The sequence below is a fragment of the Salvelinus fontinalis genome, chromosome 3 (genome assembly GCF_029448725.1).
Source record: "Salvelinus fontinalis isolate EN_2023a chromosome 3, ASM2944872v1, whole genome shotgun sequence".
Classification (NCBI taxonomy): Eukaryota; Metazoa; Chordata; class Actinopteri; order Salmoniformes; family Salmonidae; genus Salvelinus; species Salvelinus fontinalis.
In genome coordinates, this window is record NC_074667.1 from 36,005,371 (window position 1) to 36,024,178 (window position 18,808).

The 18,808-nt window shown below is 42.6% G+C and overlaps 3 protein-coding genes across 3 annotated transcripts in view; 1 reads left to right on the top strand and 2 right to left on the bottom strand.

The window, feature by feature from the left end:
* LOC129846201 (phosphatidylinositol 5-phosphate 4-kinase type-2 gamma-like) overlaps window positions 1-9,178 on the bottom strand; it is a gene marked incomplete in the record, with an annotated part of 20,522 nt that extends 11,344 nt beyond the window's left edge. Inside the window, 3 exon segments of the mRNA XM_055914193.1 lie at window positions 423-519; window positions 6,477-6,574; window positions 6,690-9,178. Of these exon segments, the coding sequence (XP_055770168.1) occupies window positions 423-519; window positions 6,477-6,574; window positions 6,690-6,839 (345 nt within the window).
* Window positions 9,179-10,929: 1,751 nt separating this feature from the next.
* On the bottom strand, window positions 10,930-13,980 carry LOC129834601 (insulin-like growth factor-binding protein 6). The gene is made up of 4 exons (XM_055899731.1): window positions 13,455-13,980; window positions 12,707-12,741; window positions 12,421-12,543; window positions 10,930-12,181 (listed from the first exon to the last, which is right to left on the bottom strand). The coding sequence occupies exons 1-4, from the start codon at window positions 13,795-13,797 to the stop codon at window positions 12,068-12,070; spliced, it is 615 nt and encodes a 204-aa protein (XP_055755706.1). The 5' UTR covers window positions 13,798-13,980; the 3' UTR covers window positions 10,930-12,067.
* A 1,465-nt stretch (window positions 13,981-15,445) lies between these two features.
* The window catches only part of LOC129846205 (SPRY domain-containing protein 3-like), a 52,085-nt gene continuing 48,722 nt past the window's right edge, over window positions 15,446-18,808 (top strand). The window contains exons 1-2 of the mRNA XM_055914208.1: window positions 15,446-15,561; window positions 16,083-16,217. Coding sequence (XP_055770183.1) covers window positions 16,090-16,217 — 128 coding nt within the window. The 5' untranslated portion in view covers window positions 15,446-15,561; window positions 16,083-16,089. The remainder of the gene's footprint in view (window positions 15,562-16,082; window positions 16,218-18,808) is intronic.

An 18,808-nucleotide genomic window follows, 5' to 3' on the forward strand; every position in this document is an offset into this window, starting at 1 on the left:
GGTTAACCACAAAATCTAACAGATGTTTTCATGACTGAAACGTAAATTAATGTGGAGTTCATGTTTTTCTAACACAACATCAAAACAGATGGTAGATGCATCTTAGAAGAAAATTGGGATATGACTGATTAAACGGGTATCGGAGCAGTAAAATTCCATCACCTTTGAATGGCAACTCTCCCCCAATTCATACATGAGTCCCTATTAATGTCACATAACCTGTGACAATGAAAAGACACCACTATGTGAAAACATGCAGTGAACACACAGACCTTACCTACCAACCAATCTATGCAAATATTATGCCAACCTCATGCAAATTTAAAACTGCCCCATTCAAACCTACCCCCTTTCTAGTAGGCCATCAAAGCCACAGAGCTTATAAAGACTCACCATGTTTGCCTGTGTGTGGGTATTCATACCTGATAATCCAGATCCTCGATTCCAAAGCGCTCTCGGAGATTGCGGAACACCTGTGGACAATACTCTTTGAACTTGAAATGTCCTGGAAGATTCTCTCTGTAGAGAAACAAATAATAGAGATCAAAAGTGTAACTATTGATGTTTATTACAGCTTTATATTATTTTTCTGGATTACCGATCATACAAGTAGAACGAATGGGGATGCCTCTTCTACTCATTCTAATTCTATGGGTTTTATAAGGTTAGGCCTGTATGAATTCAACATTCACAAACATTAGGACTATAATTCTACATCTTGTAGACAAACATGAGAAACAGCAGAACCAGACTTCAACTTAATGACCTGATGCACTACACCTATTAACCACGAGGACATGGATATCATTTGGCCTCTATTCTGCATGTTGTTTTGCATCTCCCTCTCGCTTTCCCTCTCCTCTCCCTACTTGAGGCAGGAATTTCACACTTCATTGTTCAGAAACGGGACAACACGCTTCTAATCATTCTCCCAAGTGCTTTCAGCTGTGTACTACAACTTCGGGAGGAAAGCAGAGAAGAGAACAAACTGTAAATACAAGGATCGGAATGAGCAACTTGTACAACTGAGCTCAATAACTGATTAATATTGTGAATAGTGTATTGAAGAATAATCTGAGAACAATCTCAAATCAATTATATTGTTGCAACCACTACCGTGCAATAACCATTTTGGATGAGTAAGTTTTGCAGTCCAAGGGCTACTGTAAAAATAGCATTGCAATAATAACTGGATTAATAATAGAGGACGGCATTTCTGAGAACATCTGATTGATATTACGATATCTGAACCACTGTGCCTATCATTCCAAAATTATTTCAAAGGACTTTCTCATTCTTGTGCAAATGAAAAAGAATCCAAACAAAGTAAAGTGGGAGCAATCCTCCACCAGGGTCTGAATTCCTGACCAGATTAAAGGATTGGAAAAATCTACCAAATCTCATTGAGGTTTATACAGTTTACGGTCTCTGCCTAGGAAACATGCAGGACCCCACTGTACAATAACAACACAAAATGAAACATCAGAGCAGCCAATCTCTGGCCTTTGACAAATACAAGAATACACTTTTTTAAATTAGACTCATCTCTGTCACTTCTGTGTGCGTCTCACACACCCACACACACACACACACACACACACTCTCTCTCTCTCTGTGTCCGATTCCTTTCACATTCCTTTCAGTGGACATGTCATCGTGAGTCTAATTGCGCTGTCTACTTAGCCATTGAGCGTCATGGTGTTTGTGTGAGCTGAGCTGCACCGAGAGATTAAACAATCCCTGCTATGGTCCACACACAGGACATTTCTTTCTCTTTTAGAATAGTATGAGCACTTTACTGTAAATCTTCCTTCTTACAAAACCTGCAAGGCTCCAAAGCTCTCAACAATGCTTTAGGTAGCAGTGTTTCCCAAAAACTCTCCCTCTCACATCTCTGCACAGAATGCAGCTTCATAGGTAGTGCTCGCCTTTGAAATTCAGATAAACATAGACAAACCTATCTTCTATTATGCAATTATTGCTAGAACTGAAAATTGGTTTGTGGCAAAGATCGGTGCCGGTTCCAGGCATAAGCAACATGAACGTTCTCTTAGGTCCACGTTGCGGCCAAGGGCGCTCGACTAAATTTTTTAAAACATGTTTTTTTTAGGAACTCAGTCGGGGTCTCAACTTACTAAGAATAGTAGAATAAACCGTGTGCAATTCCAAAATTTGGTTGTGCATTAGCAGTTTTTCTCTTGTTATGTCAGTCACTGACTCAATTAGCCATGTCACCAAACAATGTTTAGACTGGTAGTTTTCTACATATGTAGTAAATTAGCTTTAAAACATGCAAAAATGTATCTCCACACCATGGCAAAATTGGTATATTTGCAGGAAATTAGCAGTAACTGCAATTGTATGCTCTCTGCTCCTTGGCAAAATGAGTGGAATTGCATGAAATGTGTTAGAAAATTGCAATGTTTTCTCTCTGCCCCATGGCAAAATGTGTATAATTGGGTAAAAACTTGACTTAAAAAAGGTCCAATGCAGCTGTTTTTTTTTTTTATCTCACTATCAAATCATTTCAGGGTAATAATTAAGTACCTTACAGGGATTTTTTTACCATTTTAATTTAAAACATTGACAAAAATAGCTTCTTAGTAAAAGCCATTGAGAGCATCCTGATTGTTGCATCACTGCCTGGTATGGCAACTGCTCGGCCTCTGACCCGCAAGGCTCTACAGAGGGTAGTGCGTACAGCTCAGTACATCACCGGAGCCAAGCTTCCTGCCATCCAGGACCTCTATACCAGGCGGTGTCAGGGGAAGGACCTAAAAATGGTCAAAACTCCAGCCACCCTAATCATAGACTGTTCTCTCTGCAAACGCACGGCAAGCGGTACGAGAGCGCCAAGTCTGGGTCCGAGAGGCTTCTTATTAACAGCTTCTACCCCCAAGCCATAAGACTCCTGAACATCTAATCAAATGGCTACACATACTTTACCACCACAGACAGCTGCTGGCACTAAGACCGCACTCAGTCAGCTGTATAAGGAAATAAGCAAACAGGAAACCACTCACCCAGAGGCGGCGCTCCTAGTGGCCGGAGACTTTATGCAGGGAAACTTAAATCAGTTCTACCAAATTCTTATCAACATGTTAAATGTGCAACCAGAAGAAAAACATTCTAGATCACCTGTACTCCACACATAGAGACGCGTACAAAGCTCTCCCTCACCCTCCATTTGGTAAATCCGACCACAATTCTATCCTCCTGATTCCTGCTCACAAGCAAAAATTAAAGCAGGAAGCACCAGTGACTCGGTCTATAAAAAAGTGGTCAGATGAAGCAGATGCTAAACTACAGGACTGTTTTGCTATCACAGACTGGAACATGTTCCGGGATTCTTCCGATGGCATTGAGGAGTACACAACATCAGTCACTGGCTTCATCAATAAGTGCATCGAGGACATCGTCCCCACAGTGACTTTACGTACATACCCCAACCAGAAGCCATGGATTACAGGCAACATTCACACTGAGCTAAAGGGTAGAGCTGCCGCTTTCAAGGTGCGGGACTCTAACCCGGAAGCAGACAAAGAATCCTGCTATGCCCTGCGACGAACCATCAAACAGGCAAGGTGTCAATACAGGGCTAAGATTGAATCATACTACACCGGCTCCAACGCTCGTCTTATGTGGCAGGGCTTGCAAACTACTACAGACTACAAAGGAAAGCACAGCCGCGAGCTGCCCAGTGACACGAGCCTACCAGACGACCTAAATCACTTCTATGCTCGCTTCAAGGCAAGCAACACTGAGGCATGCATGAGAGCATCAGCTGTTCCAGATGACTGTGTGATCACGCTCTCCGTAGCCAACGTGAGTAAGACCTTTAAACAGGTCAACATACACAAGGCCGCGGGGCCAGACGGATTACCAGGACGTGTGCTCCGGGCATGTGCTGACCAAATGGCAGGTGTCTTCACTGACATTTTCAACATGTCCCTGATTGAGTCTGTAATACCAACATGTTTCAAGCAAACCACCATAGTCCCTGTGCCCAAGAACACAAAGGCAACCTGCCTAAATGACTACAGACCCGTAGCACTCACGTCCATAGCCATGAAGTGCTTTGAAAGGCTGCTCATGGCTCACATCAACACCATCATCCCAGAAACCCTAGACCCACTCCAATTTGCATACCGCCCAAACAGATCCACAGATGATGCAATCTCTATTGCACTCAACACTGCCCTTTCCCACCTGGACAAAAGGAACACTTATGTGAGAATGCTATTCATTGACTACAGCTCAGCGTTCAACACCATAGTGCCCTCAAAGCTCATCACTAAGCTAAGGATCCTGGGACAAAACACCTCGGTCCGCAACTGGATCCTGGACTTGCTGACGGTCCGCCCCCAGGTGGTGAGGGTAGGTAGCAACACATCTGCCACGCTGATCCTCAACACTGGAGCTCCACAGGGGTGCGTGCTCAGTCCCCTCCTGTACTCCCTGTTCACCCACGACTGCATGGCCAGGCACGACTCCAACAACATCATTAAGTTTGCAGACAACACAACAGTGGTAGGCCTGATCACCGACAACGGCGAGACAGCCTCTAGGGAGGAGGTCAGAGACCTGGCCGGGTGGTGCCAAAATAACAACCTATCCCTCAACGTAACTAAGACTAAGGAGATGATTGTGGACTACAGGAAAAGGAGGACCGAGCACGCCCCCATTCTCATCAACGGGGCTGTAGTGGAGCAGGTTGAGAGTCCCAAGTCCCAAGCTTCAAGTCCCTTGGTGTCCACATCAACAACAAACTAGAATGGTCCAAACACACCAACACAGTCATGAAGAGGTCACGACAAATCCTATTCCCCCTCAGGAAACTAAAAAGATTTGGCATGGTTCCTGAGATCCTCAAAAGGTTCTACAGTTGCAACATCGAGAGCATCCTGACTGGTTGCATCACTGCCTGGTACGGCAATTGCTCGGCCTCTGACCGCAAGGCACTACAGAGGCTAGTGCGTACGGCCCAGTACATCACTGGGGCTAAGCTGCCTGCCATCCAGGACCTCTACACCAGGCGGTGTCATTGTCAAAGACCCCAGCCACCCCAGTCATAGACTGTTCTCTCTACTACTGCATGGCAAGCGGTACCGGAGTGCCAAGTCTAGGACAAAAAGGCTTCTCAACAGTTTTTACCCCCAAGCCATAAGACTCCTGAACAGGTAATCAAATGGCTACCCGGACTATTTGCATTGTGTGTCCCCCCAACCCCTCTTTTTACGCTGCTGCTACTCTCTATCATATATGCATAGTCACTTTAACTATACATTCATGTACATACTACCTCAATTGGGCCTACCAACCAGTGCTCCCGCACATTGGCTATCTGCATTGTGTCCCGCCACCCGCCAACCCCTCTGTTACGCTACTGCTACTCTCTGTTCATCATATATGCATAGTCACTTTAACCATATCTACATGTACATACTACCTCAATCAGCCTGACTAACCGGTGTCTGCATGTAGCCTCGCTACTTTTATAGCCTCGCTACTGTATATAGCCTGTCTTTTTTACTTACCTATTTTTCACCTAACACCTTTTTTTGCACTATTGGTTAGAGCCTGTAAGTAAGCATTTCACTGTAAGGTCTATACCTGTTGTATTCGGCACACGTGACAAATAAACTTTGATTTGATTTGATTCTACCTACATGTACATATTACCTGAATTACCTCGACCCCGGTGCCCCTGCATATTGACTCTGTAACGGTACCCCCTGTATATAGCCCCCTGTTATTTACTGCTGCTCTTTAATTATTTGTTATTCTCATCTCTTTCTTTTTGGGGGTATTTTCTTAAAACGGCATTGTTGGTTTAGGGCTTGTAAGTAAGCATTTCACTGTAAGGTCTACACCTGTTGTATTTGGCACATGTGACAAATACAATTTGATTTGATTTGAATTTCTCAAGCAAGAATTTTGCTAGGACTGTCTGGGAGTGGTCGGGGTGGGAAGGGGAAAACTGAAAATGAGCTATTATTGTCAGAGAGGTTTGGAACTCTTATTGGTCTATTAACTAATTTACAGCATGGTGCTGTCATAATGGAAGACCAATAATCCATCCCACCAAAACAGGCTGAAATTTCAGCTGGTGTTTTCAAACAGCTGTTACACTAATAGGCCATTATCATCATGTTCTCAGTTTCACAGTATTATTCCAACCTCAGTGTGTAAAATAACATTTTTGATTGCACTAGGCCTTTAAAACAACACCATTTACTCTACGCCATAATAGAAAAATGTGTACAATTCAAGGAAATGAACTAAAAGGGCAACCAAATCTTGCTTAGGGCCCCCAAAAGGCTAGAGCCGGCCCTGGCAGAGATTGTGTGACAAATTTGGAACAATTGAGTCAAGAAGGGGATTTATAATCAGATGACATTATTAACTCTCCACTTGGGCAAGGATCAATATATCTATTTTTACGGAGTTGTATGTAGTCTAGTAAGGTAGCCTACTTGTTGAAGAGATGGTTGTTGACTTTGATCTTGGTATTGGCTTTGAAGTCATCAGGAAGCAGCATGACGGGGACAGGCACCTGGACCAGGTCATTAATCTGCAGATAGTGGATACGTTACACTGTTAGAACACACACAATAATAATAATAATAATAATAATAATAATAATAACAACAACAACATCAACAAAAACTTTGATTTAATCGACGTACCGAGTGATTGACTCCCCACATAAGGACGCTTAGAACAGGGTCACTGGCTCGGAACACCTCCACTTTCTGCTGTACAAAATGTTTCTTCTTTGTCTTCGTTTTGGGAGCCAGGATACTCAAAGGACTCGAAGTGGCACCCGGAGAAGCCATTGCGCGGTTAAAGTACAGTAAATAATCGTCTGAGTTGGTTGCAATGAAGAGCAGAGGACAAAAAAAAAATCGTTATTAATTTTGTTTACATGAATTCCCCTTTGGTTTGATGTTGTTATTCGGTCCCAAGTTTGTGACGCTGCCACGACAAACTCCTTCAATGACTCCCTGGTTTAATTATTTATTTTTGCCTTCTTTAAGCGACTCTGTTACCCTATTAGTCGCCGAAAAACAAACTCAGATCACATTAAAGACACTCGCCATCATCTTGCATCACCTACCCAGTGTCCAGTTGACAGGTGCGCAACGATTTCAGCGCTCGCGCACTCCGCCCACAAATGCAGCAACATCAAATCTAATTTCATTCATCACATGCCTCGTAAACAACAGGTGTGGACTAACAGTGAAAAGTTTGTTTTACGGGAACTTCCCAAACATGCAGAGAGAAGTAAACTAGAGAAAGTAAAACAAGCAATAATACATGTAATAATAGATACACCATGAGTAACAATAACTTGGATACAGGGGGTAGCTGTACAGAGTTGATGTGTCAAAACAAGTTATTGCAAAAAGGCTCACTACAGATAGTCGGATAGCTATTTGGTTAACTATTTAACTATTTAGCAGTCTTATTGCTTGGGGGTTGAAGCTGTTCAGGGTCCTGTTGGTTCCATACTTGGTGCAGTCTATGACTTGGGCGCTGGAGTTTTTTATTTCTTTTATTTAGGGCCCTCTTCTGACACCACCTGGCATAGATGTCCTGGATGGCAGGGAGCTCCTTCCCAGTGATGCCAAGCAGTTGCCATACCAAGCGGTGATGCAGCCAGTCATGGTACAGCTGTATAACTTTTATTATTTTAATTTATCCTTTATTTAATTGTTTTACTTTCTTTTTTGAGGATCTGATGGCCCATGCCAAATCTTTTGAGTCTCCTGGGGAGGATGAGGAGTTGCTGTGCCCTCTTCACAACTGTGTAGGTGTGTTTGGACCATTATAGATCCTTAGTGATGTGGACACCGATGAACTTGATGCTCTCAACCCGCTCCACTGCAGCCCCGTCGATGTGAATGGGGGAGTGCTCGGCCCTCCATTTCCTGTTGTCCACGATCAGCTCCTTTGTCTTGCTGACGTTGAGGCAGAGGTTGTTGTCCTGGCACCACACTGCCCTCCTCCCTATATGCTTTCTCATCAACAATTTTGACAGGGAATAGAGGATGAGACCAAGCAGGCACCTCTGAGGGGCCCCCTTGTTGAAGGTCAGTGTGGCAGATGTGTTGTTGGCTACCCTCACCACCTGGTGGCTTCATGTCAGGGAGTACAGAATCCAGTTGTAGAGGGAGGTGTTCAGTCCCAAGTTCCTTATCTTAGTGATGAGCTTGGAGGGCACCATTGTTGTTTAACGCTGAGCTGTAGTCAATGAACAGCATTCTCACATAGGTGTTCCTTTTGTCCAAGTGAGAAAGGGCAGTGTGGAGTGCAATAAAGATTGCGACATCTGTGGATCTGTTGGGGCTCTTTGCAAATTGGAGTGGCTCCAGCGTGTCTGGGATGATGGTGTTGATGTGAGCCATGACCAGACTTTGAAAGCATTTCATGGCTACAGATGTGAGTGCTACAGGGCGATAGTCATTCAGACAGGTTACCTTTGCGTTCTTGGGCACAGCGACTGGTGGTCTGCTTGAAACAGACTGGGTAAGGGAGAGGAGGAAAATGTCAGTAAAGACACTTGCCATCTGGTCAGTGCGTCCTGGTAATTCGTCTGGCCCTGTGGCTTTGTGAGTGAGCCAGTGTAGTAGGATTCGATCTCAGTCCTCAATTGAAGCTTTTCCTGTTTGAATGTTCGTCAGAGGGCAGAGGGTGTCCTGCACAGGAGGTTGGTGGCACCTTAATTGGGTAGGATGGGCTCGTGGTAATAGCTGGAGTGTAATAGGTGGAATTGTAATAGGTGGAATTGTACCAAATACAGCAAAAACATGGTTTACGTGTGTTACATGCCATTCCATTCTATCCATCCCAGCCATTATTATGAGCCGCCCTCCCCTCAGCAGCCTCCACTGGTGTCCCACTTAGAAAGCGGCAGCTCTAGCCTTTAGCTCAGTGTGGATGTTGGCTGTAATCCATTGCTTCTGGTTGGGATATATACGTACGATCACTGTGGGGACGTCGTCGATGATGCACTTAGTAATGAAGCCGGTGACTGATGTGGTAAATTCCTCGATGCTTTCAGATGTGTCCCAGAATATATTAGTCTGTGCTAGTGAAACAGTCCTGCAGCTTAACATCTGCTTCATCGGACCACTTCCGTATTGAGCGTGCCACTGGTACTTCCTGTTTGAGTTTTTGCCTGTAAGGTGGAATCAGGAGGATAGAGTTATGGTCAGATTTGCCAAAAAGTTGTCGAGGGAGAGCTTTGTATGCGACTCTGTGTGTGGAGTAAAGGTGATGTCGTTTTTTCGCCTCTAGTTGCACAGGTGACATGCTGGTAGAAATCAGTTCAAACGGATTTTAGTTTTCCTGCATTAAAATCCCTGGCCACCAGTAGTGCCACCTCTGGGTGAACTATTTCCTATTTAGTTATGGCCCTATACAGCTCGTTGAGTGTGGTCTTAGTGCCAGCATCGGTTTGTGGCAGTAAATAGACAGCTAAGAAAATTATAGAGGAAAACTGTCTTGATAAATAGTATGGTCTACAGATTATCATGAGGTATTCTAACGTAGGCGGGCAGAACCTCGAGACTTCCTTAATATTAGAGATTGCGAACCAGCTGTTGTTAACAAAGATACACACACTACCCCCCTTGAGCTTACCCGACGCTGCCGTTCTGTCCTGCCGATGGATAGAAAAACCAGCTAGAATATGATCAATTTACTTGTTCAGCCAAGTTTCCGAGAAGGATAGGATATTACAGTTCTTCAGGTCCCATCTTCAGGTCTCCAGTGATTTGTATATTTGCCAATAGAACAGATGGTTGTGGCTGTTTATTTTCTCCTCTGCGTAGTTTCATCAGGGTACCCGCACGTTGGCCTCTATATCGCCGTCTCTTTCTCTTCCACCTGTCGGGGATTAGGGCCTGGTCTGGGGTGAGCAGTATGTCCTGTGCCGCCGACTCGTTGAAGTATCAATCTTCATACAAATTGAGGTTAGTGATCTCTGTTCTGATGTCTAGAAGCTTTTTAAGGTTATAGGAAACGATGGGCGGAACCATTATGTGCAAGAAGTGTTAAGATCAGCGCAAACAAAACACACAAAACAGCAAAATTGGTCAGGATCCCGTAAAACGGCCTCTATACACTCCAGCGCCATTGAATGTCAAAACAATCAACTTCTCATTCAACTACCTTAGATTTGTACATAATTAGTCCGTAACAATTGTTCGATATTGTTGACCTATATTTAGATTATCATAAAAGACTAGAATATGGTTCAAATGTAATTACTCCAATGAGACTTATATAGATTCCCAAAAATATTAACATTTGTTTTGTGACATTTAATTCTAATTTCCCCTTTATTCCGGAATGTAGTAGTTACATGAGTTCAGGTCGTCCTTTTTGCAATCTCCTAATAACATTTAAATGACTAAAACAAAGCAGTCTTTGTGTGTGTGTTTGCGTGTGTGTTCCATCTGTATGTAAAGTCACAAATGCCAGCTAATTCACTTAACATTCCTGTCTCATGTTGTTTGAAAAATGTGTATTGTGTATCTTTTTATAAGTCTCAGATTGTGCTTTTGGAAGGTGAAGAACATAAAAAAAACACACACTTTAAACTTTTAAGAGCAAACTAACTCCCAAGCTCTTTGGCTTTAGATATTGTCATGGTAACTGAGAGCCAGTCCTGTTCTAAATCTTCCTGGTCATATGAGAACGATTTCTGGATTAAGGGCACACTGGCCAGCCATTGCAGCCATAGCAAGGTTATTTTCAATCACAAACAGGTTTTTGTTCAACTGTAGACCACATGCTGTTATTAGAGGCTGTTATGAGGCTCACATGTTAAACCTCTAAAACGTATATTTTACAGCAGGTAAGTAACTTCACCAGACATCTGGGAAAGATACCCATCAACATAAATTTGCTTCCAGTGTGTTTCCACTCAGAGGCTTTTATTGATAAAATGTCAGATTTACTTAAGTATAAAAGATTGTCAACATAAATAATTACATCAATAAAATATCATGTTCAGCAGGTACAGTTCAAAACACAATGTTTTGTCATGCCCAATAGAAGACAAAAAAACACTTAAATAAAATATACAATTTGTTATGAAAAATACATACTGATAATTAAATAATACATCAGGTTTTAATTTATATATGTATATAAAAAGACTATATCTTATACTCTAAAAACATGTCTGCTCAGCTATAATGTCAGTAAAAAGGTTGGAGGTGCTCCAGTTGTTCTTGGTCCTGGAGTTTGAACATCAGAATGTCAGATTTAAGTGCATAGTTTCAGAACTATAAGAGCGACAGTGGTAACATCATCAGAGACAATCCTCATCACTAGGCCTAGACCCCTCAAACTCAACTCTGGACTTCGAAGCAAGTTCCACTGCATTTTTTAATTGTCCCCCTATAATCAAGGATTGATTTAGACCTGGGACACCAGGTGTGTGCAATTCATTATCAGGTAGAACAGAAAACCAGCAGGCTGTCGACCTCGTACCTTGGCCTAGAATGTCATGGGACGCAGCGGGTGAATGGGATTGGGGATGTAGTCTACTACAGGTCTACCCACTTTGAGTTAGGTTATAAAATTAACTCACAACTCTGCATATTTATAACACAGAGTACAGATGTTGAAACTAAAAAGTGCAATAATTCCATACCTATCCAGTCTAAACTCAGGTGAAGCCTATTTAGTAAATAATCTCTGGTTTGAACTGTATCACAACTCATCACTAGAGGGCGCTGTGAGACCAAACATACAGGGATAAATAAAGCGAATGACCTGCCCGAGAAATGCAATTGGAAAGATGTGCTTGTAGGTAGTAGTGTAGTAGGGAATGCATCTGAAATGGCACCCTATTCCCTACAAAGGGTGCCATTTGGGATATAGATGGGTGAATTGTGCATGTATTGGCCATTTAGTGTCCAGCACTTTGGGCAGCTCTTCTGTTCTTCTTCTATCCCTCTCTTTTCTCCTCATCTTGCTTTTCCTCTCGATCCTCACCCATTGGTCAATATTCCAGACTTCAGGGTGTGTTGGACTGGGCAGTGCCCTCTCATACATTGTCACAGATCAGGGTGCCCTCTGGACTTGTGTGTGATGATGTTGGCATGCCACTCTCATTCACACACCAGCAGTGACCGCGGTGCATGCCCCGAGACGACCGACACTGCCACACAGAGATAAAGCCTATTAGAGATGTGCAGTTTTGTATAGGACACAATAACGACACTCAAACACATACACACAAACATTTCTGACCAGGCATTGACTATCGAGTCCAGCCTGCAACTCAAGATTGAGTTGGTCCACTGAACTCCTACTTAGGCAAGGTCACTCATCATGCAAGCATAGTTTGGCGAACCACCTCTGCTATACATGCATAAACCAGTCTGCTTCTAAACCTACCTGTTTCTTTCTGAAGAAACCACGCTTGTCACAGTTGGGCATATAGATATCGCCACGGTCTGACTGGAAGACCATGGGCTCAAGACCTTTAAGTACAGTGTTCAGCAGCCTACGACACGGAGCCTGGAGAGAGGAGAGAGAGACGGAGAGAGAGCAGGTTTTCATTATTAAAACCCCCGCCACTATTTCAGGTGCATGTTTTATTATCTTCAATTATGTCGCTCAACACAATCCTCCACACATTTAGAAGTACAACATGTGAAATGTCTTAAGTAAAGGATTTTACCTTCTCCAGGTTTTCAGTCAGTGTCGGGTGTGTGGCTGGAAAAAATACATGACAACAGCTTTAGCATAGTAATGGATTACATTACCACAGTAACTGATTACTGAAATATCTGATTAATGCAGTGGCAGAGACAAACCAGTAGGTAGAGTCACATATCATGTTCACAGATTGGCATTAACAGGTTGTAGAGTAAAATTACCAGCTGCTGGTGATTTGAGGTTAACATGACATAATTGGGATTATTTAAGAAAATAACATTTCCCATACACAAAACAAATTAATTCCTGGTGGAGTCTGAGCATAAATTTATTTGAAAGAAATCCTAAGTCTTGTGGCTTAGTTTGGAGCACTGCATACTGATCTTGGCTCTGTCACCAATGTAAACTACTGTCAGTGCCAATTGTGTGCTCCATTACGACCTAGCTGTATTTCTTACTTCTGATGAAGCTACACATTTTCCACTTCCACAGGCCAATACAATCTCACAATCGGGACCTTTCTTATCACAACAAAGTCATCAGAGCGACATTTATTTATTTATCTATGATATACAGCGCTGGCGTCATGTCCATATCCTGACAAGGATAAACTCTGGGCCCTTGTTATAGAGCTCATAACTAGGTCAAGTGAACTATCTGCAAAAGCTCAATTTAGCATTGATTTTAGTTATAGTTTACAGTACCCCCTCCTCCACCCCACCAGATGTAACTGAGTGGCGTCTCCCTCTGTGATGTAGTAGGTGTCTTACCTTTGGGCTGGGGACTATCAGAAGGGCTGGGTTCACTGGCGTTGCCACAGACTCCCCTGCCCTGCAGAAGGGCCTGGAGGGGGCTGGGGTCTCCCAGTGGTGGGGCGCAGCGGAGTCCTCGGGCACAGCTCAGGGTGTAGACCCCACAGGGCTCCCCCAGGAACAGGACGGTGGTGCTGAGCTCCCCAGACTGTTGCCTCTGGTTGGGGGCCCTAGCCCCCTGTAAGCCCTTACTGGAGGGACTCCTTCCTCTGAGAGGAGGCAGCCGGGAGGCTAGTGTCCATGGGCTGGAGAGGGCAAGCTGGAGGAAGAGCAGGGCCAGAAGGTCAGGGTACAGAAGCATGTTTCCCTCAAAATACACGTGGTCCACCAACAAAAGTTAAGTAATAGTCCAGGAGGTTCCTATTTGTTTCAATGTCAGGTAGGCTGTTGTCTGAGATTTGTTCTTATTCAGCTCAGTTCCAGTTGTTGGCTGGGAGACGCGAGGCAGAGTGGATAGGAATCCCCTCCAGCTACAACAGAGCGATAATGAAGCAGACAGACACCACGGACAGCGGCTTTTAAAGAGCCAAAAGGTGGAGGGAGAGGGAGGGGGAAGGAAAGAGGGAGAGAGGAATATTAGTCTCCCTTCTCATTTCTAGATTGCTGAGCACACCCCCACTTCCCCTTGTCTCTGACACACACACCTTTCCTTTACCAGTGCCTGCTGGTGAAATAGGGTTAGCCGTAACCCCATCATGAATGTGTCATTATTGCTGTTTCATATTCAGCATGATTGTTTTTCCACCGGGAATACGTTTGATTTATGTGTTTTACAAGTAAGCATCACTGACACATGTAAAATGACAGGCTGGTGATGAGAACATTTGTTTATAGAAAACATATATGTTTGATTAAGTGTTCTCTTCTGTGTATACAAATGGAGAATAACCCTTGTACATACTTCACCTGTGCTTTGATGGTTATTGATGAAGAAGCCTGATAATGAATTTGGACAGGTTCCAACAGCAATCTTGTTAAACCGTTGCATCAGGCACTGGTCTAAATCCTATTCCTTTACTGTACTTTACGACTGAACACCTGAGCTGTTTAAAATGTGGGCTACCGTCTTTGGAACTTTGGAATGTACAGTCAAACACCAAAGGAATTCTAATCAAGGCATTAGTCACTCACATCCAAAGTTTAATGACCACATTAAATGAAATGTTTGCATTTGCAGTTGCCATGGCTTAGCTTAAAATAACAAATAATGAACACAAAAGAGTAGCTTGATGACGTAAAAGTGCACGTTCAGACTTTGATCAGAGAGACATTGACGGAGAGGGTGCCAGAGTGCCACTTAACATAGGGGACTTTGGCTGACTAAGCCAAACATGATTAATTCTTCCATGACAGGAAATGCATTCCTCTCTCTCTCTCTGTGTGTGTGTCATGATAATGGACTAGTGAAGAATTTTGTAGGAGGACCACCTCTTTAAAAATGACTTATTTTAGAAAAATGAAGGGGAAAAACACTGCTGTTTAATGCTGAAGCCAATCTGGCAACGAATATGTAAAAGAAAGAAACATGTGCTGTCAGTTCTGTATTCCCAGTTCACGATCCGAACGTTGTTCGGTTCAAATGTTTCACAATCAAGACTTATTTAAAAAAAAAAGATAGCTATGGAAGCCCTCCCTTTCCACACCTAACAATTACGTAACCCACCCCAAAACTCAGGATTCATCCTTCTAAAAAAAGATACGGCTCCGCCCCATAATTAGGCTCCTTTATTATTTTACTGTCATCTCAAATTCTGTTTTGCTCACTCACACACAAGTTTCATTTATATATATATATATATATAAGACAAATGTTCACTGTCAAGTGTAGCCAACTCAATTTAGATAATAATGCTATTTGAAAAATAGCCTACAGCCTAAAATAAACAGCTACAGTAGAGTACTTTATAGATTGCCGGAAACAAATGTTATTGGTATCATGATGTCATTAGAACGCGCCATTTGCACTCAGCAGAATTTGTTTTGATGGAGCTGGAGAGCACGTACGGGAAATTTGTAAACAACAAGGAATTTGGCCACAGATGAAAGACAGTAGCTTAACGATAAGGTGTGCAACTTTTAGTCAGTGTGTGTTTTATAAATAAACAAAAAGTTACCGGACGTGTGAGAGGATGTGCTTCGTACGGACAGAACTCTTCCTCGCTGTGTGTGTGGTTGAGAAGTGCTTGATGTGGATAGCTAGCTAACGTTAACCTACGGCTACAGTAGCTAACAGTATTTATTTCCCTGTAGGTTTTGGCAGATGGAGCTAGATAGCTGGCTAGTTCGCTCTAGACTAGTAACATTTGATATGTGTCTTAAATTGCTAGCTAACTAGGTATATTGTGTATTAACTAGGTAATACGCCGTACATTACATGTGTTATTATTAGACATCCTCGTACAAGCTACTTTGGGATTATTATTATTTTTTAGTTTGATTTCGATCCAACTGAACCAAACAAATGCACAACCGACATCCTAGTCCATAACTATTCAGCCTGCGATTCATATGCAGCTGCCACTTCAAAAACGTATATGAGAGTAGGGTAGAGGATCAACACCTCAAGGTTCCTGTTTCTCTCATCAGGTAAGCGATGGACGACATCAACCTCCATTACCGTTTTCTGAACTGGAGACGGAGGATCCGGGAGATTCGCGAGGTGGGGGCTGTGCGGTACCGTGAGCGGTTCAAGAGGATGCTGAGAGACGGAGACGTGCTAAGGTGGGGATGAAAACTGTCAAGTGTAGGATGATGAATGAGGGATTGAATTTAATTCATTTATTTTCCAGAAGGAATATCAGTTGTGGTAAGTCAGATAAGATCAAGATACATAGTATATAAACAGCAACATTCATACATAATAATATATAATGACACTAGCCAAAACATTGTTCCTCTATTCTGGTTCTGGGCAGGGAATGTAAAGAGAAGGAACAGTCAGAGCCTGGTTTCCCAACAATTGCAGAAGATGTAAAATGCGTTTCCAAAAACACCACGCAGAGAGAACGGTCGCTAAGTGCGTTGTTGGAGCATGTGTTGATACTGATAGTATCGAAAGGAAGGGAGCGCTGCTCTCGGATCAGCTTTATCCATTCAAATCTTACCTTAACATTCACAATACTGAAAACGGATCAGCTCCTATTTCAACTTACAGCTGCAAATATTGAGGCGGCTTATTCTAATGCTTAACCAATAAAAATTCTCTAAATCACCGATTTGGCACATCATTGCACACATGTTAGGCCAGTGATTCCCAACCAGAGGTACTAGTACCCCTGGGGGTACATGAGAAGACTCATGAGACTATAGGCTTACTGGTAAAATGCACATGAGAGGCTACTCTGGGCAGAGCGAAATTCAGTTGGCAGTACAGCATATATATCGAGACAAATATATATAGAGAGAGAGGAATTACATACAGTATCCTACAAGTAGCAAAATATAACTCAATTGATTGAACATGACATGTATTTCAATATGATTGAAATAGGCCTGTAGCCTACTGTTTATTTTAATGCAGTCATCTTGGTTTCCATTTGAAGCATCTTTTTATATGTCCCTTCTTTGTATCATTTGCAAAGACATTGGCAGCTTTTTATTTATTGCCAACTTTGTTCTGAAGTTATCAGCGGTCAAAGAGAGATTGATACACCATGTGATTCTATGTTTAGCGAAGATCTTCTGTCTATAAAGTGCCGCGGGAAGGCAAAAAAGTATTTAACGACGCACTTAGCTGTTCTACGAGTGGTCTGAGGCAGGCGTTAGATTAAGAGTGATTTCAAGTGCAACGTTAATAACGATGGTTTTGGGAATAAGCTCAGAGTTTTAACAATGCTCCTACGAAGGTTCTAATGATGAACCTATCCTGAAGATGCTTTTTGGAAACCGGGCCCAGATCAGTCAGTCAGACACAATTTACCCACAATGAATCACGACCCTAATATTCTCAAACACAGCCACCCTGTGGCCCTGTCCACAGAACCAAGGAATGTAAAGAGAAAGAACAGTCAGATGCATCATAATATCTCTATCCTTGGTTCTGGGAACCCACAGGCATGGTGGTCTTGTTCGAGAACATCACATCTGTGGTGCAATGTGGGTAAATTGTGATTGGCTGTCTGATCTGCAAATAATAATAGGTAGTTATTATTCAAGGTGAATTGTAGATCAGGCAGTCGGTGACTGCAAGGCAGTTGAAGCCAAACAAGCCCACTGAGTGAAGTCTCTTGTTGCAGCCAAGTAGTAACACCGGATTCAAGTCCTTGATGAGCTGACTCAGGTGTGTTAGTTTGTACTGGGTCCTAGGTCCGTATCCACAAAGCATCTCATAAAACGTCCTAGGAATGCTGTTAAAACCTATTTTAAGGCTTTAAAAACTCCCAGCTCAGAGTAGGTTGATGTTAAGACACTGCTCAGACATACTCTTAGCCAGGAGTAAAATCAACTCATAAAAGTTTATCTCAGCTGGTAATCACAATCACGGCAGTTTGAGGTACCGCAAAGGAAAGATAGTGATGACACTTATTGACATTGTTGCAAATGATGGGGAATAACCATTTGCGATGAGGCATCGCCAACTTTGAATGGGACTGTACATCAAATGTTGAAATGGTCAAACGTTTGATATCACTTTCGCCTGACACGATCACTTTGCCTAGGCCTACTCTTAATTATTGCCTAAAATATATATGGCATATATATATATATTTTAACAAATTCTGATGGTTGTTAAAAGCAGAATTTTAACAATATTATCTTTATATCAACACACTCGCAATCCCGTTTAACATCTCTAAATTGCTTTTGCAAAGTAGGTATCAAGTCACTTGACGATAATGTTACATACAACATTGTATACTTTTGAAAGGACAATAATTTTCATTGGAAACATTCAAAGTTAACATAAGCAATAGTAGCCAGCAGATCCAACACCTTACACTTGCTTACAGCTGCACTACACATTTCTCATCCCTACACATTTCTCATCCCTGGATTGAGGTACGTTTTCCAAGCCATATCTTGCGCCGGCTCCGCAGTTTCTTAATACATTTTTTGAGGTAACTGTAGCCAAGCATAAGGTGTCGGATCAGCTGGCTAAAGCCCTAGATGCGTTCAATTGTCAAATGTATATGCGTGCAGAATAGATCTGTTCTATGCGAGCTATTTCTATGCTTCCCATTCTTAAGTTTTGTTTTTGAGTCTTTTACTTTCGGTTTTGTACACCAGCTTCAAACAGCTGAAACAACAATATTTTTGGTTATGGAAAATATATTTCAGAGCAGTTTAAACGGTATAATGGTATACTAGCTTAT